This window comes from Phyllostomus discolor, chromosome 12 (assembly GCF_004126475.2).
Source record: "Phyllostomus discolor isolate MPI-MPIP mPhyDis1 chromosome 12, mPhyDis1.pri.v3, whole genome shotgun sequence".
NCBI classification, from domain to species: domain Eukaryota; kingdom Metazoa; phylum Chordata; class Mammalia; order Chiroptera; family Phyllostomidae; genus Phyllostomus; species Phyllostomus discolor.
The window spans coordinates 25,119,668-25,144,978 of record NC_040914.2 but is presented as its reverse complement, the minus strand read 5'-3'; the positions used below and the strand labels follow the sequence as shown (position 1 = coordinate 25,144,978).

The 25,311-nt window shown below is 56.9% G+C and overlaps 3 protein-coding genes across 8 annotated transcripts; 2 read left to right on the top strand and 1 right to left on the bottom strand.

The window, feature by feature from the left end:
* Positions 1-2,849: 2,849 nt before the first annotated feature.
* Positions 2,850-7,624, top strand: CDC42EP5 (CDC42 effector protein 5). Of its 2 annotated transcripts, XM_036012672.1 has the most exons (3): positions 2,850-3,082; positions 3,296-3,434; positions 7,094-7,624. In XM_036012672.1, the coding sequence occupies exon 3, from the start codon at positions 7,094-7,096 to the stop codon at positions 7,553-7,555; it is 462 nt and encodes a 153-aa protein (XP_035868565.1). In that variant the 5' UTR covers positions 2,850-3,082; positions 3,296-3,434; the 3' UTR covers positions 7,556-7,624. The 2 variants fall into 2 exon arrangements, with proteins under 2 accessions (XP_035868565.1, XP_028385729.2); XM_028529928.2 differs by lacking the exons at positions 2,850-3,082; positions 3,296-3,434 and adding an exon at positions 5,710-5,727.
* Positions 7,625-8,323: 699 nt separating this feature from the next.
* On the top strand, positions 8,324-10,321 carry LENG9 (leukocyte receptor cluster member 9). Its single transcript, XM_036012671.1, has one exon. It carries the CDS (start codon positions 8,449-8,451, stop codon positions 10,024-10,026), a length of 1,578 nt encoding a protein of 525 aa, XP_035868564.1. The 5' UTR covers positions 8,324-8,448; the 3' UTR covers positions 10,027-10,321.
* On the bottom strand, positions 10,113-21,287 carry LENG8 (leukocyte receptor cluster member 8). Of its 5 annotated transcripts, none has more exons than XM_036012670.1 (16): positions 21,163-21,287; positions 19,502-19,594; positions 18,665-18,839; positions 18,247-18,348; positions 17,406-17,516; positions 16,430-16,700; positions 16,108-16,249; positions 15,717-15,905; positions 15,164-15,442; positions 14,950-15,090; positions 14,550-14,835; positions 14,061-14,162; positions 13,904-13,972; positions 13,682-13,811; positions 13,397-13,604; positions 10,113-11,381 (listed from the first exon to the last, which is right to left on the bottom strand). In XM_036012670.1, exons 2-16 carry the CDS (start codon positions 19,537-19,539, stop codon positions 11,219-11,221), a joined length of 2,406 nt encoding a protein of 801 aa, XP_035868563.1. In that variant the 5' UTR covers positions 19,540-19,594; positions 21,163-21,287; the 3' UTR covers positions 10,113-11,218. The 5 variants fall into 5 exon arrangements, with proteins under 5 accessions (XP_035868563.1, XP_028385209.1, XP_028385205.1 ...); XM_028529408.2 differs by having other exon boundaries at positions 16,430-16,682; XM_028529404.2 differs by having other exon boundaries at positions 10,113-13,604.
* Positions 21,288-25,311: the final 4,024 nt, after the last annotated feature.

Here is a 25,311-nt window from a genome sequence, read left to right as displayed (position 1 = left end):
CAATAACTTAATTCAGCCAGCACCTGAATGAGCTGGGAGGAGGACAGCCCCAAGTAAGGGTGCCGACATCCTGATTTCAGCTTAGAGGGACCCGAAGGAGCCGCCTCGACTCTGCCCTATAGAAACTGAGATAATAAACATGGATGGGTCGTGGTCATCTGTTATGGAAGCAAAGGAAAATGAATAGTACAGCCCATGACTCCTCTCTCTCTCTCTCTCTCTCTCTCTCGCTTTCTCTCTCTCTCTCATCTCTCTCTCTTGCAACCCCCATACCTTTTGGTTCCCAAGTCCAAGTGAGCCTGCCTCCTGAATATCCCTTTCATCAGTACTTCTTCTCCATTTCTGGGCCCCTGCCTAAATCGGGACCCTTTCTGGGGTTCGAGGGTGAGGCAAAAAAAAAAATCAAGGGCCCCTGGCTGGTGGGGCTCAGTGGATTGAGTGTCGACCTGCAAACCAAAGGGTCGCTGGTTTGATTCCCAGTCAGGGCACATGCCTAGGTTGCAGGCTAGGTCCCCAGTAGGGGGCACATGAGAGGCAGCCACACATTGATGTTTCTCTCCCACTCTTTCTCCCTCCCTTCTCCTCTCTCTAAAAACTAATAAATGAAAAATCTTTAAAAAAATATCAAGGGAGCAGCAAAGATTCAGTCACCATGATGCACAACATTGTAATGTAGCAAATGAGTAAATGCAACAAAAAAGAATGAATAGCACATCCATAAGGGACAAAGTATCAATATTTTAACAGGATCAAATGAAATATCAACAAAGTAACCATGTGGGGGCTAGGTGGGGTGGTGGTGGAGGGATTGAGCAAAATAGAAAACAGGAAGAAAAAAAGAGAAAAAAGCTCATGGACATGAACATCAGTGTGGCGGTTGCCTGGGGAGGGGAGGGGAGAGGTTGGGGGGAGGTGAAGGAGGAGGGTATGGGGGATAAATGGTGATGGAAGGAGGCTTGACTTGGTGTGAGGTGAACACATAATACAGGGTACAGGTGATGTGTTGTGGAACTGTGTACCTGAAACCTGTATAGTTTTGTTAACTTGTGTTAACCCAATACATTCAATTTTTTTTAGAAGTAAAGGTGTGAGTGACTTTTCCTTTTTCTTCAGGCTCCCATCACAACCCTGATCTTGTCTTCATTTGAAGTTTTGATATTTTGTTCATTATGGATTGTTTTGCAATCCTTTTAAAAATACTGCATTAACCTGGCTGGTATAGCTCAATGGATTGAGTGTTGGACTGCATACCAAAGGGTCACTAATTCAATTCCCAGTCAGGGCACATGCCTGGGTTGTGGGCCAGGCCCCCAGGAGGGGGTGCGTGCAAGGCAACCACACACTGATGTTTCTCTCCCTCTGGTTCTCCCTCCCTTCCCCTCTGTCTAACAATAAATAATAAAATCTTTAAAAAATAAAATATTGCATCAAATATTATTTATCTTAAAATATCTATCCGTACAATGGAATAGTTTTCAGCTATAAAAAGAACAAAGCACTGATACCTGCTACAATGTGGATGAACCTTGAAGAGAAGCCAGACACGAAAGACCACATATCAGATGAGCCCATGTATATGATGTGTCCAAAACAAGCAAACCCATAGAGATGGAAAACAGATTAACAGCTACCAGGGGCGGGGTTGTGGGGGGGGGGGCGGGCAGAGGATGGGGAGTGACTGCTAATGGGTTTGGGGTTTCCTTTTGTGGCGCCGAAAATGTTTTGGAACTGGATAAAGATGGTGGTTGCACAACACGGGGGATGCACCAAACAAATATCATGTTTCAATGGTTAATTTTATTTTATGTGAAGTTAAGATCGATAAAAATTAGTTAACACAAATCTGTGATTTTAATCTATCATTTATCTCGGTTACTCCGTTTTGGGTGACCACCCCCACCCTCCATCCCCACCTTAAATTTTACTCTGGTTGCGAGTCCCAACCTCTCTCCAGTCCCTGGAGGGAACCTTTCACCACCCCGGTCTGACCGAGTCATTCCGTTCCACACAGCCTCCGGGACGGAGTCTCCGCTCCTCGCAGCTTTCGAGCTGGTCTTCTTAGACAAACCAGGCAAAGGGGATTCCACCCACACCTCAAGGGCCCTCTGCCCCACCTGGCCTCCGACCTGCTCTGAATATTCTTCCCCCTCTCCTCGGCTTTATAAACTTCCACTCTTCCTTTGCGTTTGTTCAAGCACACCCTCCTTGCTATCTGTTAACCCGACTCTCTTTTTCTCAAACCCCACAACTCCACCCCCAGCTCACAACTGAGTCAGCCTTCTCGGGGACCCCCTGGCCTCCCTCTCCCACTGAGCCCACCTCCTCCCGGGGCTCGGCCTCTGCGCCCTCCAGCCAACCTCTCCGCAGGACTCTGCGGTCCCTCCAGGTCAGGCCCTCCCTCACACTGGCCCCTGAGGGATCTTCGTTAACACCCAAACCTCCTGACCTACTTCTTGTCACCTCTAGGCACAGGCTCTCAAGGCTGATGCAATAATCTGTTCATGGGTGACCAGTTTCAGGCAGGGACGTTCAGCCAGGAAAGTCTCCAGGGCAGAGTCAGCGCTGCCCGTGGAAGATCACTCTCTCTCATCTCTCTCTCTCTCCTCCTCTCTCTCTCTCCTCCCTCCCTCCCTCTCTCTCTCCTCTCTCTCTCTCTCTCTCTCTCTCCCTTAGTCCCCACACACACTCCCCCAACAGCTGCAATCTGGAAGAAATTACTCTCCAAAACAGCCAGTTTCAGGAAATTCCAAGCTGGGCAGGGGGAGGGGCCGGGCTGGGGGCGCGCCCCGTGCATCCCCCACCCCCTTCTGCGTGTCCTCCCGAGCACACCCAGTCCCGGCCTCCTCCCGCCCCCACACTCAGCCCGGAGGGGGCCTCAGCCTTTCCACCGCTGCTTTCTAGTCCTTTAAAAATCCTAGAGGCAAACTTTTGGAAGGTTGGTGGGGAATAAGGAAGGCTGGGCGGGGCCTGCGCTTAACCCTGTCTGCCCCAGACGGACTGCGCTGGACTGAGCGGCGACTCCGCGCCCGTTTGGGCTCCTACCATGGCCCCCGAGAGGGGCTGACACTTCAGTTCGGTGCAGGTAAAGAAGGGACCGACGCCAGAGGGTGGAGCCCGGACTTTTGGGTCTGAGCCGGGGAGGGGCTGGGACCCCTGACTCCGGACTGAGGGAGGAAGAGCTGGGAGCGGGACTCCTGGGGCCTGAGAGACGAGGGGTCCGAGGAGCTGGCACCGTGGACCCGGATGCCTGGGTCTAGATCCCCTTCCAGGTTCCGTATGACACTTCCTTTGGCAGGTGAGATCGGGCCCGGAGGAAGGAGGAAGACGGCACGGGCCTGGGAGCCGGAGGCCGAGGCGGGCTCCGAACCCAGGACGCGGCGTCCCAGCTTGAGCCGAACCTGAGCGCGCCGAGCCTGCTCCACAAGGACCCCGAGGTAAGTGAGGTGGTCGGGGTCCCCGGGTCAGTCCGGAGGGAAGCGGGACCGACAGCCAGAGAGACGGCGGCGGCTGAAGCCCCGCGGCAGCCACGTGGCCGCAGGAAGCGCGCCTTGCTGTCCGCCGGGGCCGGGGTCTTTCCCGCCAGGGTCCCGCTGCCCCGCCTCGCCGCCTCTCTCACCGAGCTGGGAACCAGTCGGGCCGGATCTGGAGCGAGTTGTTATTTCCGTCCTGCCGGGGCTGGGGCCGGGAGGGGACACAGGGGAGAGCCAGCTGTGAACCCCCGCCCCCCACTCGCCTTTGCAGCTGGAGCGCGCAGGAAGGGGAGGGGGCGGACCGGGGGCGGGAAGCGGGCGGCAGCCCAGGGTACCCGGGGGCAGGCGACGCGGGTCCCAGTCCTGGCTCCGGCCACTCTGCTCGCTTCACGTTTGTCACAAACAACGGCCCTTCTGTGGGAGCCTGGGCCGAGTGACGGGCTTTTTCAGATCGTGACCTCACTGCAGGGAGCGCACAGCTTTGCTGGAGGGAGGTTAGAGCCTTTATGTAAGAGGGCAAGAGGCTGGGAGAAGTGGAGCGGCTGGCCCCAAAGCCTCAGATCTGGTAGAAGAGGGGGCACTCCAAAACACAACAAACAAAAACAATACAAAAGCCATTTCCATCATTGTCCTCACCTGGAATGAAACAAACAAAAAAAAAAAAAAAAAAGAAAGAAAACGGGAAAAGAGAACAAAACAAACATGGTCGATGGGTGTAGGAAACCCCAGGCCTTTAGAGCAAATCAAAACATCATTTTTCCGTGGGGACACACACCGCCCATCCTATCCTAGCCTATCCTACAAGGGCAATGGTGATCTGATGTCACCCTCACACGCTGGAGTTCATCTGCTGGCGCCCAAAGCCAGCCCTCGACATGGCTGTTGTGTGACCCAGGGCAAGTCACCGCCCCCCTCTGTGCCTCAGCCACCACAGCTGGAACACAGACCTGCTGACACGGGTCTCCCCGCTGTTTGGGGCTGATGGAGGATTACATGAGTTCGCCCGTCTGTGTGGCCCAGAATAAGTGCTTGGGGTATAAAACATCAGCATCCCGAGAGCGCTTTGCCACCACTTCTTGCATGCAGGCATTTTTTTTTTTAATTCATTGGTGTTTAGAGAGAAAGGAGGGGTGGGGAGAGAGAGAGAGAAACATGGATCTGAGAGAGAACAGTGATTGGTTGCCCCTCCCCCCGCTCTCGTATTTGCCCAGCTGAAGATGGAACCTATAACCTAGGTATGTGCCCTGACCGGGGATCGAACCGCAATCGTTTGGTGTATGACATGGTGCTCCAACCAACTGAGCCACCTGGGTCAGGCAGGGCTGCAGGCATGCATTCTGATTCCTGTTTTTGGCGAGCACACGGAAGTTCAGAATGAGGGAAGCTGGTTCAGGTCCTCCAGAAAAGCAATAGCAGGCAAGGTGTGTTTGATTAACATCAGAAACCAAGACCTTAAGGTGCTGCCAGGTGCTGAAAAAGGTTGGTGATGTCACCTGATAGGGCCATAGGGGGGTGAGCCAGGGCTGAGCAGGGAGAAGCTGTGGCTGAGAGCTGCCCAGGGTGTGGCATCTGTGCGAGAGCCAAAGATGGGAGTAGTGGTGACTCTGGAGTCCCACAGAGCTGGCTGTGTAACCTCGGGCAGATCGCCTACTCTCTCTGAGGTCCGTTTCCTTGTCTGGGATCGGATGGGACTGAGCAGGTATTGAGCACTTGCTGTGTATGCTGGGCACTGTGCTCAGGCTATCATGGGCAACATCTCACCTATCCTGGCCAAGAGGCTAAGAAGGATCATGTGAGTATCATCCCATTTTCAGAGGAGGGGGGTGAGGTCAGAAAGGTTGATTCACTTGCCCAAAGCCACACAGCAATGGGCAGATGCAGGCCTGGGCAGTTAGTTGGCTTTCCGAGTTGGGCTCTTTTCATTTGTTAACTCTCAGCAGAGTAATAATAATGGGTCCTGAGAGAGGATTTATTTTAAACTGTGAGTTGAGATTCATTCATGAATGGAGGTCAGCATTTAAAAAATAAATACAATAGATTAGAATAAAAAATATTCAAGCATCTAGCATGTTAAAACAGTAAGTCTTGTTTTGTACATTTTTTTTCTGCCTTATGCAGAGGGCAGAGGGAGAGGTCTGGTGATTGTTTGCTCGGGCTGCTATAAAAATATATTTATTCATCTAGGTTGAGGTCAGAGAAGGCTGAGAAACACTGCAGAACTAGTGAATCAAGACTGGTTTTCCCAGAGACATAAATGGTGTGTGTATGCATGTGTGTTTGCATGTGTGTGTGTGTTTGTGTAGGGTAGAGGGCTGTTCTCATAACACATCCACCTACGATGATTTTAAGTTTTTCTGGCTTCACTTTTCTCCACTGTATCACTCATATTTCCTAGGGTGCTTGTTACAGACAGAACAATGTTGGCAGCTTTGCCTTCCTCCGAGGACTTGGTCAGATCTAAGTCTTGGTCAATCTCCTCTCACCGAGATTGTTTGGGAACACATGCCAGTCCCCCCCTCCCCTGCCTTCCCCATAACACTAGCACTACCCATTGGCCAGCACCCTTACAAATATAGTTTTCCAGGTAGTTTTCTCTGAGCAAGGAAGCTAGTGACCTTTTATCCGTTTTACAGATAGGAGACAAAGAGAGGTCATGCCATATGTCCGGGTTTATACAGCTGGTGAAGGGTGAGGCCTCATTTCAAATAGAAAGAAAATAGTTCCTTATAACAGTGCCTGGTGACACAAAGGCGCAAGGTTGCCAAAGGCCCTCCCAGAAGTGTCACAAAAACAGCCAGGTTCCAGGATGTGGGCAAAGGTTCACAGGCATTTCCCTGTAACGTGAACCCTGTCACCTAGCTTACAGCTCACAAGCTGCCAGCGTCACATGGATGCCATTCGGACAATTTTTAAACACAGACAGATGCGCCCTGTTATTGCTCTCTTACAAAAAGTAAGATGTTACATTGTCTCTTTTAACATTAAATAATTCTAATTAGCGGCTGGGCCTGCACTCAGACTCCCAGACCCTCCTTCAGTCTCCCTGGTCAGAATCTTCAAGCAGGCCCCTTCATTTTGAAGAAATTGTATTTTAGGGCTGCATTGGTATAAAGACAAATACAATCCAGACATTTAGAAATAGATCCAACATTTTGGCATTTCCTCCCCACCCCCGCCCCGGGGGGCCTCAGGAAGTGTGTGTGTGGGCCCAAGGCACCTTGCCTGCTGCCCTATTGGATGAAGTCAGCCCTGTGTTCATGGACTTGCATGTGTGAAGAGCTGGGGTTTCTGTCACGTTTGGGGAGCATTGTGGGGGAGGGCTGCTGCTCGTTGCTTGGTCTCTAGGAACCTCAACTGTTAGCTCGTAACAAAATCAGCACAGCGTGGTGGTCATGGGAAGACCTAAAGTTGAATCTGAGACGTGAATCAAGTAGCTGAGGCCTCTGGGAGCCTCAGTTTCCCCACATGTAAAATGGGAGTAATTCTCCCGCCATCATCCTGTCCCTACTGGGGTGGGGCGGACGACATCCTGGGAATGGCTGGCTAGAGCCAGGGCTTGAGGTGCCGCACGCATAGGGGTCCACTCTGAGTGGAGGCCGCGCTGACCCACCCCTACCCTGCAGATGCCGGTGCTGAAGCAGCTGGGCCCCGCGCAGCCCAAGAAGCGACCGGAGCGTGGCACCCTCTCCATCTCCGCGCCTCTCGGAGATTTCCGGCACACGCTGCACGTGGGGCGTGGTGGCGACGCCTTCGGGGACACGTCGTTTCTAAGTCGCCACGGTGGGGGGCCACCCCCCGAGCCCCGGGCGCTACCTGCAGGAGCCCCGCGTTCCACACCCCCGCCCGCCGTGCCGCAGCCGCCGCCGCCCGCTCTCCGGGCGCCTGCTCCCGCCGACCCGCTGTTGTCCTTCCACCTGGATCTGGGCCCCTCGATGCTGGACGCAGTGCTGGGCGTCATGGACGCGGAGCGCCCAGGGGCCGCGGCCGCCAAGCCCGACGGGGACCCCGGGTCCGGGCCTCAGCACCCCAGGGCTCGCTGCCGCCCCAACGCGGATCTCGAGCTGGATGACGTCATTGGCCTGTAGGCCGTGGGTTCCCCGCGCCCTTGCCGTCCTGCACCCCAGTTCTTTATACATAAACGGCCAAGGTCTGTGCCCCGGTTCTGTCTGTTCACTGTGGACGGTGGAAAAGGGGGGTGATGGAGTTCTGGTCCCGCAGGAGACTGGACCAACCACGTCTGATGGTGGGCGTAGAGTGGCACAGGAGGGCCCTTCAGAAAAGCCCGGGGCTGGCCAGGCGGAGCCCCTCCCAGGGGCGGGATCCTAATGTGGCTAATTCCACAGCCTTATTCATTCATCCTGTTGACTGAGTGCCGCTGCGGGCGGGGTGGTGGCCTGATTCACTCCCTCACCCTGGCGAGCCGCACAGGAAAGTTGCCGGGAAGAGGCGTGGTCCCTTGCAGGAGGGCCCCCTGTCCCCCAAAGGTGCGCTGGCCCGAACGCTAGGGCGGCAGGGGCGTCAAGTTTGAGCTACCAAGTTCCTATTGAGCCTTCAGAAGTCTAGTTGTCCCCTGCGTCTGTAGAGGGCACAACCCAGAGGGGCGTGGCAGCACATGCAAATTGCAAGGCGGGGGCGGGACCAGCCCAGTGACATATAACCGGAAAGAGGCGGGGCTTCACGCGCAAATCATTAGATGGGGCGGGGTCAGACTTACTAAGGACTCAAAGGAGCCGCACTGGTAAATGATTAGCTGGGATTGGAGCCAGGCTGGCTAGGAGCCCAGGGAGGGCGGTGCTGCACGGGTCAATCTTTTGGACGGGGTGGGACCACACTCGTAAACCCTACTCTGTGGAGGGCGAGGCACTTGGCCGGAAGTCAGAGTCCCAGTCCCTGAGTGTGTGCGGGCGTGCTTCCCGGGCCAGGGTGTGCTCAGAGCGACCGCTGGCAACACCACAATCCGGTCACCGTCCTGGTGTCTATGGAGGAGGCAGGAGAGCCCCAGCCGCCCCCCGAGGCCCCCACCACGGAGCCCCCTCCGCCACAGGCCTGCCGCTTCTTCCTGGAGGGCCGCTGCCGCTTCGGCGCCCGCTGTCGCCAGCCCCACCCCGGGGCCACGGCCCCTGCGCGGCCTAGCTGCGAGGCGGAGGCGGGGGCCGGGATCAAAAAGCCGCCGCTGCGCACTGCCTCGGACGTCATCCAGCGCATCCGTTGGGACCCGCGCCTAGACCCTGCTGACTTCTCGGTGGGCTACGCCGACCGCTTCCTGGGCGTGCTGGAGGAGCCCTTCAACTCCTTCTGCTGGGACGAGCCGCTGGCAGCACTCAGTCCCGGATCGCTGGCCGTGCCGCAGCACCGCGTGCGTTATTTCCGCTTCCGTGGCCGCATCGTGTGGGACCGCGCCTCGCGTACCGATCATGTCTTTGGCTCCGGCTCCGCGGAGGGCCGTGGGCCCACCATCCTGGATGCACTGGACAGCTGGGACAGCTGCGACCCGGACGTGCTTGGGGATGGAGAGGCACACGAGGCCGGAGATGTGCTCGGTGATGAGGACGCGTACGAGGCCGGAAATGTACGCAGCAGCAGGGACTCACTCAGGGATGGAGATGCGCAGGAGGACGCACACAGGACCGGGAAAAGGCATGAGGTCGACGTGTCTGGGGCCAGGGAGGCACAGGACTGTGTAGCGGCCCCCTATGCTGGCGCCGCCCCAGCAGAAGGATGCAGAGAGACAGCCAGGGTGGGCCCCATTGAGGGGGACCTGGTGCTGGCAGGGGTGTCTATGGATGCTCAGAAGCTGGTTGGAGCCAGAAGCCAGACTTCCCCAAGGATGGAGCCCAAAAAGGTGCAGAAGCCGACTGCCAAAGACAGGACCGGAGAGAAACAGCCCCCCACAGGAGACCTCCCTCAGACGCAGGAGAGGCGTCAAGTGGAGTGGGGCCCTGGGAACTGGCCCAAAGACAGCAGGGAGGCCACAGTGGCCAGGGCCCTGGCCCCTCGGCAGCCTCGCCCCACACACTTTGTGGCCCTCATGGTGACAGACCCTGGGTTGCAGGCAGGGGTGGCTGAGGCCCAGGAAGAACTGGTCCGAAGGATGCCGTCCTGCGCAGCTTTCATGGTGCCCCCTCAGGCCCTGCACCTGACGCTGGCTCTGCTGAGGCTGGCAGGCCCGGGGGACACTGTGGCCGCTCTCAGAGCACTCAGGCGTGCGCTCTCAGCCCCAGGACTCCAGGCACCCCCGCAGCTGAGGTTCAGGCAGCTGGTGCTCCTAGGCCCCCTCGTGCTCTGTGCTCTGCCCTCCCCCTCCCTAGAAAACATGGCCCAAGTGCTGAACCAGAGGCTGGAGGCCGAGGGGCTCAGAGTGCTACAGCCTCCCGGGGGCCTGCACCCCCACCTCACGCTGGCCAAGGTACCCCGGGGCTCCCAGGACCACCTCCCCACACCTGGGTTCAGCCCAGAGCAGGAGCTGGGGAGCCAGCTCCTGAGCCAGCTCTGGCTGTGCTGCATGGGGAGGGCAGGGGGCACCTACCAGCCCCTGGCTGAGGTGCCCCTGCGGTGACCGTCCCAGACCTCTCAGGCTGACAAGTAGACCTCAGCCCTGAACACCGGAGGAGATCCAGTCCCAGCAGGAGAGACAAAGCACACTCTCTCTCTCTTTCTTTAATTTTGGTTTTGCTCAAGCTTCCAAATGTGCTCAGTGCTCCAAGGAAAGAATGAAGGAGAGAAAGGGGAGGGGAGAGGAAAGGGAAGGGAGGCAGAGGAGGAACATCTGGAAGAAAAGCAGCCTGACAGTCCAGCTGTTTGCAACTCACTGCACGTCCTCCAGTTACATGGCAGAAGAGGGAGGGGAGGGCGAAAAGAAAAGGGGAGGAAGAGGAAAAAAAATAACTTAAATAAACACACACAAAAAGAAAAGAAGGAAACATGACGTGAGCTGGTGATCCATGGAGGTGGGGAGGGGGAACCGTTTACCTGTGCTGAACCAAGGGAGCAGGGAGCAGGGAGGAGGAGGAGGGAGGAAAGGGGAAAAAAAACGAGAAGAAACACTGGGGTGGAGGGAGGAAGGGACACGAGACAACTTAGTACAACTGCAGACGAGGCGGCCCGGCCGGTGAGGTCCCGCGATGGCCTCTGGCATCCTCAGTGCAGGGTGGTGGCTTGGATCTGCTGGTGGCGTGGTGTGGCATGGCGTCGGCGTTTCTGGGGTGGGAGCCAAAGGCAGGACACAGTCTCTATGGCTCCCCTTGCCCCGAGCACTGAGGCCCCAGAGGGCTGGGCAACAAGAGTCTGTGGTGAGGTAGGCACACGGGCGACGAGTGGTGAGCGGCGGGCGGCGTGCTGGTGCCCCCGCCGCGGCGGGCACAGGCAGAGCGGCCTGTCTTCTTCCACTGGCCCCCTAGCATGGGATGGGCCAGGGTGCCGGGTTGGTACCGGAGTACAAGCTCGAGAGAGAGAGAGAAAAAACACTGAGACAGCATTAGTAGAGGTGCAGAGTGGACAGACCAAGCCCCCAGCCCTCTGCTGCCCCACCCCTCCTCCCATCCTAACCCATCCCTCTGAGACAAAAAATAAAAATGTAGAAAAAATCTCTGTACAGATTCCCCGGTAGGAAAACGGGGGCAGGGGTGGTGGCTCTTCCTGGAGCCCACTCCCCACAATTTTACAACCCAAGTCCATGGCTCAAAAAACGTGCAGAGGCGGCAGTGGGGGCCGCGGCCCTGCCCCCCCACCCCGCCCCCTTCACGTGGAGCTCAGAAGGCGGACAGCTGCGCCAGGCTGAGGCGGCAGTCGATGCTGGCGTTGTCCGGGCCCGTGTAGGCCAGGCCCAGGGGCTCTAGGAAGGCCCGGCAGGCGGCCTCGCCCTCGAAGGCCAGCTCGGCCTGCAGGTAGGAGACAGGCAGCGCAGGGCGGAAGCTACGGAGACAAGAGGAGAATGTGATGAGGTGGGCAGCAGGCAGGGGCCCCCACGAGCAGGGAGTGGGTGCCCCCCCTTCAGACACCCAAAGGGTTTTCTTAGCACATTACCTGCTGACCTCTGGCACCCACCCCCACCTCCCCACCTCTGGGGCTTGGGGAGCCAAGGATGAGGCTGATGGCCCCAACCCCAGCTGTGCCCCCCCCTTGACCCTCACTTACCTGTGCAAGGGGGCCGGGAAGGAGGGGGTAAGGGAAGGACCCACCTGGCTCTTCTACTGCTCCAGGGCCTGAGCAGTCCCTCAGAAGAGGACCACTGTGGCCAAGGGGCAGGGGCCAGGCAGAGGGAGTGACCCATGGGGACAGGCATAGCATCCTATGCCTGACAGCTATGCTGGGATGCTGGGGGCCCAGCCCTCATGGGACCCCACATCTGGGTGCGAGTGCCTCAGGAACACCCCAGGCACACGTGCCAGCCAACACTCACTACACATTTCCAACAGGAATCTCTGGTTGTCAACAACAGACACTCCTTACTGAGCACCTGGCACGTGCCCAGAAATAGCTAGCTGCTCTAAGGTGGCCACACTGACACACCGAGTTCTCTGCCTGAGAGCTGAGTCACCTACCCTCACAGACACACCCAGGGAACTGTGGGCCCAGAGGCAGAGCCACCTGGCCAGTGTCACCTAGGAAGCAAGTGACAGAAAGGACTCAACCCGGTCCTACCCCAAGCCCATGCATCTCCCAGCCCTGGCTGCCCATGGGGCACAGGGGAGCCTGCTGTACCCATGTCAGAGCTGCCTGCGGGCCACCCTGCAGGGACCTGGCTCTGGGATGAAGGGCCATGTCTGCCAAGGAAAGGCAGTGTCCACTTGAGAAGTAGGAAAGTGGAGTCTGAGGTTAGTGACAAGCCAGGGGCCTCCCACAAGGCACAAGGCTGGGTCCCCACCCAGGGCCGAGCACACAGGAACTAATGAGGACATAGTCACTGGCCTGGCTACTACACCCCGGGAGCGCACAGAGGCCCAAGAGCTGCCTGGAGGGGCCTGTCCAGCTGCACAGGGTGGGCACAGAGGGGCAGCGGGAGTCCCTCAGGCACACCGCCCTTCCCACCGCTGGCCAGTAAGCAGGTCCTGTGCATCCTTGCCCTCCATTGTCTGCCCTGTGTCCTCTTCTGTTCCTGCAGCCCCTGAAGTGTGCCCCTGACCTTCAGGTTGCCCGCCCCTCCCCAGCTCCAAAGCACCCCAGTGGCTCCCAAGCTAATAGACGTGGCATTTGAGGCCCCTTGTGTGCTCCGACCCTGACCAGGGGCTTGCATCCATGGAAAGACAGGCAGTGGGGCCTGAGTACATGCTGTGGGGTGCCATGCGCACTGTGGGCTGGCCAGGAGCACCCCCAGTCTCTCTACCCACCACAAACCAGTAGCGCCTCCTAGCAGTGACAACAGAAGATGCCTCCTGAACCTGCCCTAGGTCCCAGGGGGAGGGGAGACGCGCTGCCCTGAGCACCACCAGTCCGCACACTGGCAAGCACACGGTGGGCACACTCCATGTCTGGGGAGTGGAGGACACGCCCTCTGTAAGCACCGCCCAGGGCCAGCCCTTTTCCCTAATGTTTTTTGTACTCAAAATAGGACTCAAGTAGGAACAGGGCCTGTCCCATCTGACCAGAAGCTGCCAAGAGCGGGACTGTGTTTCTGGTTTGTCGCTAAGGAAGGAGCTCAGTGACAGGAGTGCCGTGGAAGAGAGGCGGCGGAGGAACAGCAGGGGTGAAGGGACCCGGAGCGAGACAGAGCATGGTCGAGGAAGGGAGGCGCAGGAGAGCTGGGACAGAGGGCAGGCTATGCAGAGGACAGCAGGAGGGACAGGAGGGGAAGATGAGGAAGGGAGAGGGGACCAGGCAGGAGGCCAGAGGGGCCTGGACTCACTGGGGATGGGGGCAAGAGGCCTGCCCACTGGGAGTGAGCGGAGGGAAAAGAGAGGAGGGGCAGGGGAGAGCTCAGCTGAACATACGTTTTGATCATGGCCTTGAGGGCGGCCTTGCGCTCTCGGTCCACAAACTTGTCTATGAGGTAGCCAGACATACAGGGCGCATGGCCATAGAGACGGAAGAAGCGGTGGTAGTTGCCCAGAGCCCAGGCTGCCCTCAGTGCCAAGGCATGGGCCACACAGGGATCTGTCTTCAGCTCCCGAGTCAGGTAGGCCAGCTCCGTGGTGATGTCTGTGGCCGAGACAAAAGATCAGCAGGGCCCGACCTTGGGGGCTGGAGCCACCCGGTCCTGTGGTTGCGCCTCTCACCTCCGGAGTTCTTGGTGAAGATGTAGTAGAGGATCCGGTAGGCGGTGAACTCGCCCACGTTGCCGGGCAGGTTCTCCGTGTACAGAGATTTGAGCTGCGTCTGGCACTGGTTGAACTCCTCGTGGTCACCCTGGTCAGCGAGGTGCGGGAGGAGGAAGAGGAGCACAGTGAGGCCAAGTGAGGCCTGGAAGGGAGCCCAGGGGAAGCCCTCAGCCGACTTACCTTCTCCAAGGCGATTCGGGCATGCGTCTCATACACTTCCACTGTGAACTCGGTGCGCACGCCTTGCACCTGGGGAGCAGGCCGGAGTCAGACCAGAGCACGGTGGGATGCAGCTCCCCCACTCCCTCATACCCCATCCCAGGCCCCAGCCCCTCACCGTCAGGTCCTGCCGGATGGACTTCATCTGCTCACAGGCAAAGGCGTAGTCCTGCTTCTCCTTCCACTGCGACTTGACCATGCACAGGGACTTCTTCAAGACCTGGGAAGGGGCGCACGGAGGCTCACTGTGATAGGCAGGCAGAGCAGGGACATGCCAAGCCCTGTTAAGTCCTCCAACTCGGTGTCTGAGATGAGGGCTATGACACCAAACCGGCTCAGTGCCATGAGGAAGAGCCCACAGGCCGGCGAGAGTGAGTGCTCCCGAGCTCAGTCCCCACATCAGCACTGGCCTGCATGCCCCTGGGATGCATGTTTTCTGCCTCGACCCAGGGCCTCACTGAGCATGCTAGGGTCCTCCTCTCCATCTCAGGAAGGACCCAGGGGCCCCGAAGCCCAGCAAGTCTCCTGACAAGGCTGTGTACCTGGGACTTGGGGCTCCAAGTGCCCACCTGGCCAGCCACATGCCCCTGCCCTCCCCAGCACTTACCGCCACGGGGCGCACAGTGGATGGGTCCGGGGCACAGGTGAGACGCAGGTAGTGTTTGGTGATGTCGGGGCAGGTGCCCACGATCTGCAGCTCCTGCCAGTCTGGGTCGGCCCCGCTGCTCTCCAGACTGCCCACCTGCAGCACCAAAGGCTCGAGGCGCAGGCGGCGGGAGTGCCCGTGCTGGAAGCGGGCCGCCCGCTTCTGCTTCTTCAGCTCGCGCTCGGGGTCTTCACACTCCAAAGCTGCCATCCTCTTTCGGTTGCGCTTGGTGGGAGCTAGGTCGTGCCTGAGGGGAAGGGAGGAGGGTGGGTGGAGGAGGCAGGCAGCCAGAACCGCCCAGCCTCTCCAGCGCTGCCTGAGGGCAGGGCACCCCTCCCTGGTCACCCTCTGGATCTCTCACCTCTTCCCTCGCTGTGCCCTGCCTCGGCCCCGATCCATGTGGGCCCCCCGACCTCCCCGGCCCTTGGGGGGTGGGTTCCTGCGGCCCACAGGCTGACACTCGTTCCCTGAGTATGAACTGTCGGAGTCCGAGTGGGAGTCACTGTGGGGAGATGCAGGGAGGTGAGGCCCCTGCTGGCCCCCCACAGGCCCACCCCCACACGAAGCCTGCGCACCTGCGGCGGAAGTGGCGGGTCGGGGACCGGGAGGAGGAGCGGGAACGAGAGTCCGTGCTGGAGGAGGAGCTGTGGTCCTTCATGAAGACATTGCGGTTGCCAAACTTGGCGAAGCTGCTGCCCCGCGCTCGGCCAGCACCCCCAGCCCCTGGTGTCCCTCGCTGTGACTGGGCACCCCCGCCCCTGGTCGTGGAGCCTGCCCCCCTAGGAGGGTGAAGGCTGCTGGGGGCCTCCCACCGCTTCTTCTTGGGACTCTCCGCCACAGGCTCCCGAGTCAGCCTGAGGACAGAGCAGGACATCACCAACCACGCTCCCATTGTCCTCCTCTGCCACCTGCCCCAGGGACACACCGCCTCAGACAAGAAGGGCATGCACCCAGTGACAGGTAACTTGCTGCAGAAGTGGAAGGCAAATGCCAGGCTTCTCTATCCACAGGAAGCTCTTAGCTACTGAGCCCTGCACACCCACCAGCCTCCACAGCCCTCGGCTCCGCCCTCCTGGCCCCACCCCCGCACCCAGGCAGCCCTCGCCCCCATCTCCAGGCTGGACTCACCCTGGCAGAGGCTCCCGGCTCCAGTCGATGGTGTAGGCGGAGCCATCCTGGAGCCGGGCCTGCAGCACCTCCTTGAGCAGCTTCTCCGTGCGGTCCTTGTCCTCCTCCGACTCGCAGGCCGTGAAGCAGCGCTCCACATACTCCTTCATGTCCTGCGGCCAGTCGTCCGGCTTCCCAGACAGGCTGCCCCTGCTCCAGGCAGGTGTGGGGCTCAGCTGGGAGGCACCCAGGCTGGCAAAGCCCACCCCACCACCACTCCACGAGCCGAGGCACATGCACACTTGTGCATGCACATTTCTTCTCCATCCCTTTTCATGCTCATGGCAACCCTGGGGTACAGAGCCTGTGTGGGGGTACACGGATGCCAGGTGCGGAGGCAAGGGGCTGTCACCTGTGGTTCTGGGCCTTCTCGGGGTTGGGCTGGGGGCCAAAGCTGCTGTGCTGGCCCTCTGAGGTGGAGCTGAAGTTCTGGCTGGTGACAGCGAAGGGCCGTTTCTGAATATTGAACTTGAGGCCACCAGTCCCAGGGGCTGCTGTGGGGGTGGGCAGTGAAAACTGGGGTTAGGCTGCCTCTAGGCCCCTGGGAATGGGAGGCCCAACTCTAGGTGGGCACCCAAAGGCTTTGGGACGATCCCAGCACCCCCATGCCTCCTGTCCAGGTGCCATGAGGTCCAGCCCCACACCCTGGCTTCTCTGCACCACTGCCCACTCACGCTTCATGCGGTTCCACAGCTGCTGGCCCTTCTTGGGCTTGGCGGGCTCGGGGTAGGCGTGTGGCCCGTAGGCCTGGCCCGAAGCAGGCCCCGCCTGGCTGTGCTGTGTGGCCGGGGCCGTCCCAGGCTGGGGGCCACTGCTGAGAGCGTGAGCCCCATGCTGCGGGTTGGAAGGCTGAGGGGGCTGGGTTGCTGGCAGCTGCTGGGGAGGGGCCTGGTAGGACATGCTGTCGTCCATGCCGGGGACCGGGGGCTGCCGGAGGAAGTGGCGCTGAGGACAGGGGCAGAGTCTCGGGGCTGCTCTCTCTGTTCCCAATCACATCACTCAGCCCTCAACTCTGCCGTGACTTTCCCCTGCTAACCACCCTTTCACACTGAGAAGACTCAGGCTCATACACACAGCTGCTTTCCCACAGCCCCAGCTGTTAAGTGGCAACACCCACCCCCCCTCCGCCCCACAGTTACGTCCTGAGTGCATGTCCTGTGCCAGTCAAGGACACATGTGATCACACACACTCGCATTAGCCCTACGTCCCAATCACCATTCCCACTCTGAACTGGGTGAGCTCCTGGGCACCTGACTTGTAGTCACACCACCAGAGGAGGTGCTCGGATTCGAACCAGATCCGCAGCCTCCCTGTACTGCTCCGCTCACGTGCACAGTAGGTACAGGCCCAGGTCACGTGTGTGGCTGTACATGTGAGCACCCGTGCAGGGGAGGTACAGAAGATAGGCTGCCACACTCCAGGCTGCTCCCACCATCACCCCAACAGCCAGGCCCCAGCTTCACCAAGCCCTAGGCCTATCCGGTTTCAAAATCTCTGCCCTGCCCTCCTCACTTGCAGAGCAGCACTTGCTTGGCAGGAGAGAAAGGGGGTGGGGGGTGTAATAACTTAACATAGGCATCCCTGCTGCTAGGCCACTCAAAAACTGCACCCCGAGCTCCAACATGCGCGGAGATGGGCTGGGGCGTTACCTGGTTGAGAGTGCCTTGGTGCTGGGGAGCCGAGGGCTGCTGGGGCGTGGCTGAGCCGTAGGAGCCGGCCATCCCGTACTGGGAGGGGGAGCCGTAACTCTGGTACATGCTCTGCACAGGCAGAAAGAAGGGTTAGCAGCAGGCCGGCTCCCCCTCCTCCTATTGCTCAGCAGCCGACACCGTCCTGACTCTCCCCTCACGGCTGCCCCCTTTCCTTTTCTCTCCACCACATAAAGGCACCAAATTCCCTTACGTTGAGAAAATTACTAAATAAAATAAAACCTTCTATCAACTCTATATCCCACTTTTACTGGTTCTCAGGATTTTTTCTGTTTCACAAATATCTGCTGCGTGCCACTCTTCTAAGTGCTACAGCAGAGCAAACATGAAGCCACCTGCCCTGGCTGGTGTGGCTCAGTTGGTCGGGTGCCATCTCTCAGACCAAAGGGTCATGGGTTTGACTCCTGGTCAGGGCACATGCTTAGGTTATGGGTTAGATTCCCAGTTGGGGTGTGTATGAGAGGCAACCGATCAATGTTTCTCTCCCTCTCTTTTTCCTTCCCTTCCCCTCTCTCGGAAACCAATGGGGATGTCTTTGGGTGAGGATAAAAAAGAAAAAAAAAAAGGTTAACAATCCATGGCCAAATAAAGTTGGCACTCAAAATACACGCAGGTGTAGACAGACATGTAATGTGTCAAGCAGTAAGTGCTGTTACAGGCTGAGAAAAGAGGCCGAGTGGAGGATGAAGTGCTCTTTAAATAACGAAGGTCCTCAGAACCAGGCCGTGACCCGGTGGGCCACGAGGATGGGGCAGGGGCTTAGGGTGCCGCATGCACTTACCACGGGGTAGTAGTAGCTGTAGGGGTAGGCATAGCTGTACTGCTGGTACCACTGGTAGTACTGCTGCTGCTGCAAGGCCGAGGCCTCCGCCTGCGACACGTACTGTAGGTAGAGGCCCATGGCCGTCAGCCTGGGCAGTGGGAACCCTCGGCCCACAGGCCCCAAAGGGCAGGCCTGCCTCCTGATCAAATGCCACGGAGCAGAACTGGGGATGTCTCTTCACAGAGAGCCACCGCCTCTGCCATCAGACTCAGGCACCTCAGGGACGAGGACACGGGGCACCCCAGACGCTTCCCCCACTCTAGGGCTCCTGCCGCATCTTCAGAGACCTCCGACCTGGGAGGACACCAAGTGTGCCCCACCCCCCAGCAGCACCGCCCCCACTGCCAGGGAGCCCAGGCCCACAAGGCCTCCTCACCTGTGCACTGGCCACAGGCCCGTTGCTGCTGGCCTTGGCGGAGGTGCTGGCAGCTCCCGCCTTGCTGATACTGGCCAGGGCCTGGCGGGCCTTCTCCCACTCCGGGTTCTCGTGCATGGGCGTCTCCATGCCGTTCTCCCTGCCGGCCCCGGCCACCATGCTGTACTGAGAGGACCTGTGGAGAGCGCACATCGAGTCAGCCTGCACTCCCCAACTGCACCACAGGGCAAGGTAGGAAAGGCCACCGCTGGGCTGGGAGCCCTGGTCTCCCTCTTGCTGTCTACTGCAGCCTGAAATCTCCCACCTCTGGCGTGCTGACACCCAGTTTCTGTTTCGGTTTTGTGCGGAACTGATGGGAGCACCTACCTACAGGGCTTTCGCAGGTGACTGGCACACAAGCAGTTGTTAAATAGTCAAGCAAACAAAACAATTACCACTACCTGCAGAACCTAACATAGGACCTGGTGCCTAGCAGGTCTAAATGTTCTATGAACTGATGAGTTTTGTCCGACACCACCCCACTCAGTGGGTTGTAATCACAGCTTTGAAAAAAATCAGGAATTAGCAAAAAGATAAACGGCTGAGTAGTAGGTGTTGGACGTTGTTTCCCAACCACAGTTCACTGAATGAAAACCACAATTCTGTAAAACAAGTGCTGTGCTGCGAACCGTGGAGGCTCAGAAGGCCTGACCATCTCCCCACCGGAACCAAGTGGGCCCTGCACTCTGAGGCCAGTGGGCCCCACCCCCACCCACTGTTGCATCACTTCCCCCCGACTGGGGCATGCTTCCTCTTGGTCCCCCCCATCTCCCACCTCTGTCCCTTTGTCCCACTAACCAGTCTGTGCTGCGCTGATCACCCACATTGGCCGCCATCTGGACCTTGGGGTGTAAGGGGGGGGCCTCAGGAGCCAGACTGCTTTTTCACTGTCTGTGAGAAAATGAAGAAATTAGGGAGACTTCAGAAGCAGCAAAAACACACACACACCACAAAGTGGAAAAGAGAAGCAGATAAACTCACGGGAAGCCAGGCAGGAGAGAGAGGTCTGAGAGGAGGAGTCCCTGGGGGAAGAACCTGAAGAGCATTCTGGGTGTGGGATAGAAGGGCCACCGTGTGAGGGGAAGACCTGGCCTGCCTGCGATGCCCTGGGTGGAAAACGAAGGGCCTGAAAAGAGGGAAGTCTGAAGGGATTTCCCAGAGGGAACTAGGAGGATCTGAAACCCACATGAAAGGGAAGGATTCAAGGGAAACAATCAGGCAGGTCAGAGAGTAGGGTGACGACCTCAGTCCAGAGTAAGGAGTCTATGACTCCCTGAGAAACAGAAGGAGAGCAAGGATGCTCTAATGAGCAAGTCTGGGTGAACCCTTATGGCAGGGAGAACTCTAAATACAGGGAAGGGTGTCTGAGGAAGCCTTGGACAAAGAATCTGGGAGAACGAAGGAAAAAAAAAACCTAGAAAAGAGGGATTTCTGCAAATTACTCCTAGAAACAAAGAGAAGTTGGGAGTGCAGAAGGAGAACAAAGTGAGGAAATGGCTTCCTAGAAAGCTCCAAGAGGACAACTGCAGAGAGGTTCCCTAAGGCAGGGAAAGTGTAGGGAAGTGCGCAGAGGGCGGATTAGGCCCGGGAGAGAGGAGGCAACCGCCTCCCTGCGGGTCTGCAGTGGGAGCTTTAGGGAAGCCTCAATCTTCCCAAGTTAAGAGTGGAGTGAGGAGGGGCACCAGAAAGCGAACAGGTGTCTTGGGGGCAAAAATTGGGGGGACTAAACTTGAAGGGATGACAAGTATGCGTGAGCTCAAAAGCCAGTCCTGATAGAGAACCCGACAAACCTTCTTGTGGGTTAGAGATACAAATGAAGGTCTGGAGCTGGGAAAAACCCTAGACAACGTCTTGGATGGAAGAGAACGGTGTCGGGGACCGAAGAGAGGGAAGAGGAAGAGTTCAGGCGCGGAGTATTGATGGGGAGGCGACATGGAAAGAAGACTGGGGTAAGGCCTGGAGGTGCCCGGAGTGACGGCCCTGGAAAGTGTAAAAGGTGAAGGCACCTGGCCGTCGGGCAGGCCCGGGAAAGGCACAGCCCGGTGGAGGAAAGGCCAGTCCGGTTACCCGCACCTGGCCCCGGTGCCACCGCCTAGGCCGCGCCGCGCGTGCGCACCACGTTCCCGGGAAGACGGCGCCAAAGGCCTCCCGTCTCCTGGGACAACGCTGTCGACCCCGTGGAACTGCCCTGTCAACGGGAGATACGGGAGTGGCGCTGGGGGGAGCCCGGAAATTCCAAGGGACTGGCGGGGAGCAGAAATAGACCCCACACACCAGAGGGTGCGCGGCCGGGCCCCACCCCACGTGCGCAGGCGCAGTGCCGCCCTTGCCCGCCACACCCTGTCGACGCTCGCGGGCAGCGTCCGTTGGGGTGACAGCCACCAAGGCCTTAAAGCCCGCGGGGCGTTAAGACCGAGAGGAGACGCCGTGCCCACCCGCCCGCCGCTCCCCACACCCACCTCGTCCTTTCGTCCCCGGGACTCGGCAGCAGTGGGCCAAGGAAATATCCGCACGGCCCCGGGATTGCTCGCGAGCCAGCTGACTCTTGTCTTCCTTGGGCTTCGTCGTTCCGACTGCGGCGCTCTGACGTCACGCGGAGCCTCGTCCCGCCTCCGTCGACCTTGCACAGCCAATGGATGCCGCGAACCTGACTTGAGCCCGCCCCCCCTTCGCTTACGCAATGACCGGGTGGACGCTCTAGGCGAGCCGGAAGACCGGGTGGGGACGGTGTCCCGGAGGGGACTTGGCGGCGATGTGGAACGCCGCGCGCCTCTCCCCCCCTCCCCCCGCCGTGCTGCCACGCTTTGGTTGCGTCAGTGGGTGCATTATTACGATTCCTAAATATAAACTAGGGTGGTGGGACTTGTAAGACTGCCCGCTGTCCAAGGATGTCGAAGCCTGGGGGAGAGACTGACGAACTCAAAGGGGATGAAACGAGCCCCATCGGAAATGGAAGCTTCCTTAGTAAAGGAAACGGGAGCGGCACATCTGGCCCGGGGAACAGCCAGTGCGAACGCTCGGAAAAGGCCCGCTTAAGGGGGAATGGAGGGAGTGGGGACGGCGGCGGAATACAGGTCCTGGAGTGATGAGGCAGGTCCTGCGAGGCCACTGATGTCAGTCTGAGGAATTCGGACTGTCTGTGTAAACAGTCTCTTTTTAAAACTTCTTGTAACGAAGCTTTGCGAGGGTGCGTCTGTTTCCTTCCAGAACTCGGATAAAATTATCCAGTCCATGGGGGACCGGTCACGGTAGGAATAGCAGGTGGTGGAGCAGTATTTAAAGGCGGCTCCCCTCTCCCCACTTTCTACTATAACTTTCCTGTTGATACCATGTATTACATTGTTTCTGTTAACATGCTTGACCTTTTTCATCCTTTCAGTTTTTCCATCACCATTTTGGCCCTCCCTCCTCCCCATACCCTCTTCCACCTCCACCTACCTCCCGCTCCCTTTTATTTTTTTTAAATTAAACTTTTAGAGTACTTTTAGATTTACAAAAAAGTTGCGGAGTGTATTCAGAGTTTTGCATATCTTCCACCCAGTGTCCCCTAATGCTGCCACCTCGCGTTATTGTAATACATTTATTGAAACTAAGAAACCAACGTTAGCACATTACTACTATCTAAACGGCAGACTTTATTGGAATTTCACCCTTTTTTCCACTTCTGGCTTTTCGTCCAATCCAGGGTACCACCGCGTGTTTAGTACCCCTTTAGTTTTATTTTCTTCCCCTGTGTTTAAGGTGGGTTCTCATAGACACCATCTAGTTGGGCCTTTCTTTTTACCCAAGCATGCAATCACTGTCTTTTGAAAGCAGTGTTTGTGACTGTTCTTTAACTTGATTTTTGGTGTTGTTACATTTAAACCTATCAACTTACTATTGGATTTCTATTTGTCCATCTTTTTTTTTTTTGGAGTTTAAAGTGAAAGAGAGTTTATTAGTGAAGCAGGGAGTGGGCTGCTCCACAGACAAAGCAGCTGTCCATCTTTTGCTCCCCCTTTCCTCTTTTTGGTTTGAGCATTTTTTTAAGAGGTAAGACTTCTAGAGCAGTTTTCAGGGATGCCTGTGGGGGGTGCTGCACCTCAGTTCCCCTCCCCTGCCCTGTGGTAGGAAACTGATGGCCAGGCTGTGTCCACTTCAGGCCTCAGCTCTGTGTTTTCCATCTCCCTGTGATCTCTCTCCTTCCTTTCCTGACATCCAGTCCTGAGCACCTTTATTGCTTCACGTGTTCTGTCTGGCTTTTGGGTTGTTTCAGGAAGGAGAGCTGTCCCTATTCTTCCATCTTGGTTGGCAGTGAAACTGCTCATATGTGTCATGTTAAAATAAAATTAAAAAAAAGATTCTACCTATTATAAAGGTTAAATTAAGCAAGTGTCCTTTTTTCTTGGTTAAAGCTTCCTGAGTGAAGATCACTGGCAGGCTCCTTGGCAGGAAATCAGGCAGTCTGAATCTCATGGTAGTTTGCAAGCATCCAACCAACATCAATAATCAACATAAAGATCAGCTCCTGGACCTGGTCTGTGTCACTAGAAGACAGTGTTGGAGAGCAAAGCAGCCCCAAAAGCAGCAGGACTGGCCCCTGCGGGGGCGGGGTGGGGTGCAGGACAGGGCTCAGTCTTGAGAAGAAAGTCAACACAGGTGGCCCCCAGAGGTCTGGGCTGGAAATGGTAGTGGATTTCTCTTCCCAAATGCCAAAAGCTGCTTCGAACATTCCATTCCTTGCAGTTCGCAAGATGGAAATGATTAGGGAGCACAGAGTAGTCCTGCAAGGCATGTGGGCCTTTGGACCAACGAGCTCTGACCTGAATCCCCTGGGGCTGTGTATGTGTTTTGGGATCTGGGGTCTTTCAGTTTCAAGAGGCAAGATGGTGTATAGTCCACACAGTACACGACACCCTCTGTACCCTGCATGGCACTTGGAAGTAACTCCATCAGGGTTTCTGTGGGAAGTAGGTGAACATTCCTCCCAGGCAGGAGATCGTCTGTAAGGGACCAGGTGCCAGGGTGGGTCAGGCTCTGCAGCCGAGTGAATTAAGGGAGGCCCTCCGGGCTGTCTAGCAGCCCTCTGATTTCAGAATTGAGAGGAGGGACTGGGAAGCTGTCCAGGAGATGAAGCAGCCTTGGTCCCACAGCTCAAGGGACTGCCCACGTCCCTTAACCACGGCCTCGTCTGCATTTGTCCACTCCACTTCCATTGTCTGTCTGGCCCACCTCAAATCTGTCTCAGGTTCCACCCCCTCTCCCCCAGCCCCCATCCCGGAAATCCCAAACCTAGCCAGCAGCTGTCAGAGAGAGAGCCAACAGCTTCTGGGAGCCCTGCCAGACAGTGACTAAATGGATTTGTTTTCTCTGTGGATCTTAGTTTCCAGAGTTTAGCCAAAGTATGGTTGCAGCAAATGGCCCTAAATATACGTCCTTAGTTAGATGCCTCTGCCTTGTTTTCATAAATGGATTCCCAAAAGCAGGACATCCAGTGCACAGGGTATGGATGGTTTTGATTTTATCTCACTTAAAATTATAGTTTTTATAGGACTGCAATTCACAGTCTCGGGAGCAGCATGTCTAAGTGCTCTGGTCCTTCACTTCCTTGCCAGCACAGGATGTTAGCACTCCTTTAATTTTAATTTTATGAGAACTAGGTGGTGGGGAGGGGGAATGTGTTTCAATTACAGTTCTTGATTATCATGGTTTCAATGTCTTTTCATCTGTTTACTGGTGTTGGGATTATCTCATTGGATGTTCAACTTAGTTGCTTTTTTTTTTAAGATTTTATTTATTCAATTTTAGAGTGGAAAGGGAGGAGGAAAGAGAGGGAAAGAAGCATCAATGTGTGGTTGCCTCTCACATGCCTCCTACTGGGGACCTGGCTTGAAACCCAGGCATGTGCCCTAACTGGGAATCGAACCAGTGACCCTTTGGTTCGCAGGCTGGCACTCAATCCACTGAGCCACACCAGCCAGGGCTAGTTGCTTGTTTTTAAGTTAGTTAGCCTTTTCCTCTGTGGAAGCTTTGTAGATTATATTCATGTAGTAAGAGTTATATATTTCTTTGCCATACGTAGTATTTCTTAAAAGAACAACACGATTTTCTCCAGACTATCAATTTTCCCCTTTACAGTATTATTTTTCATCCCACTATTTACACACTAGATGACCTTTTCCTTTCTGGCTTTAGGATGCCCACTGCCTCTAAGCATGGTATACAATATATAAGATTCTCCTTCCTCTTGAAATACTTCTATCTCCTTGCCTACCCTGACATCTTTCACTCATCTTGTCTATAGAGTGTCTTCTTCCAGATGGAGATCTTGCCCACGGTGTTAGCAATGATGTAAAACCATCCATTCCTTTCCACCCTGACTTGAAATCTGTCTTCTGTCCTATCTATACATACCAGGATCTGTTTCTAGGTTGCCTCTTCCATCCCAGGGATGACTGTTTTCCTGTTCAGGACACGTGTACTGCTTTTAGAATCAGGAGGAAATGTTTGTTTGTTTGTTTGTTTGTTTGTTTTTAAGTAGCAATTCCTTTGGAACCACTGCACAGCCCAGACAGGAGCAGAAACACCGGGCAGCCTGGAGGCCCAACGGGGGGGAGACCCCCCCTGCC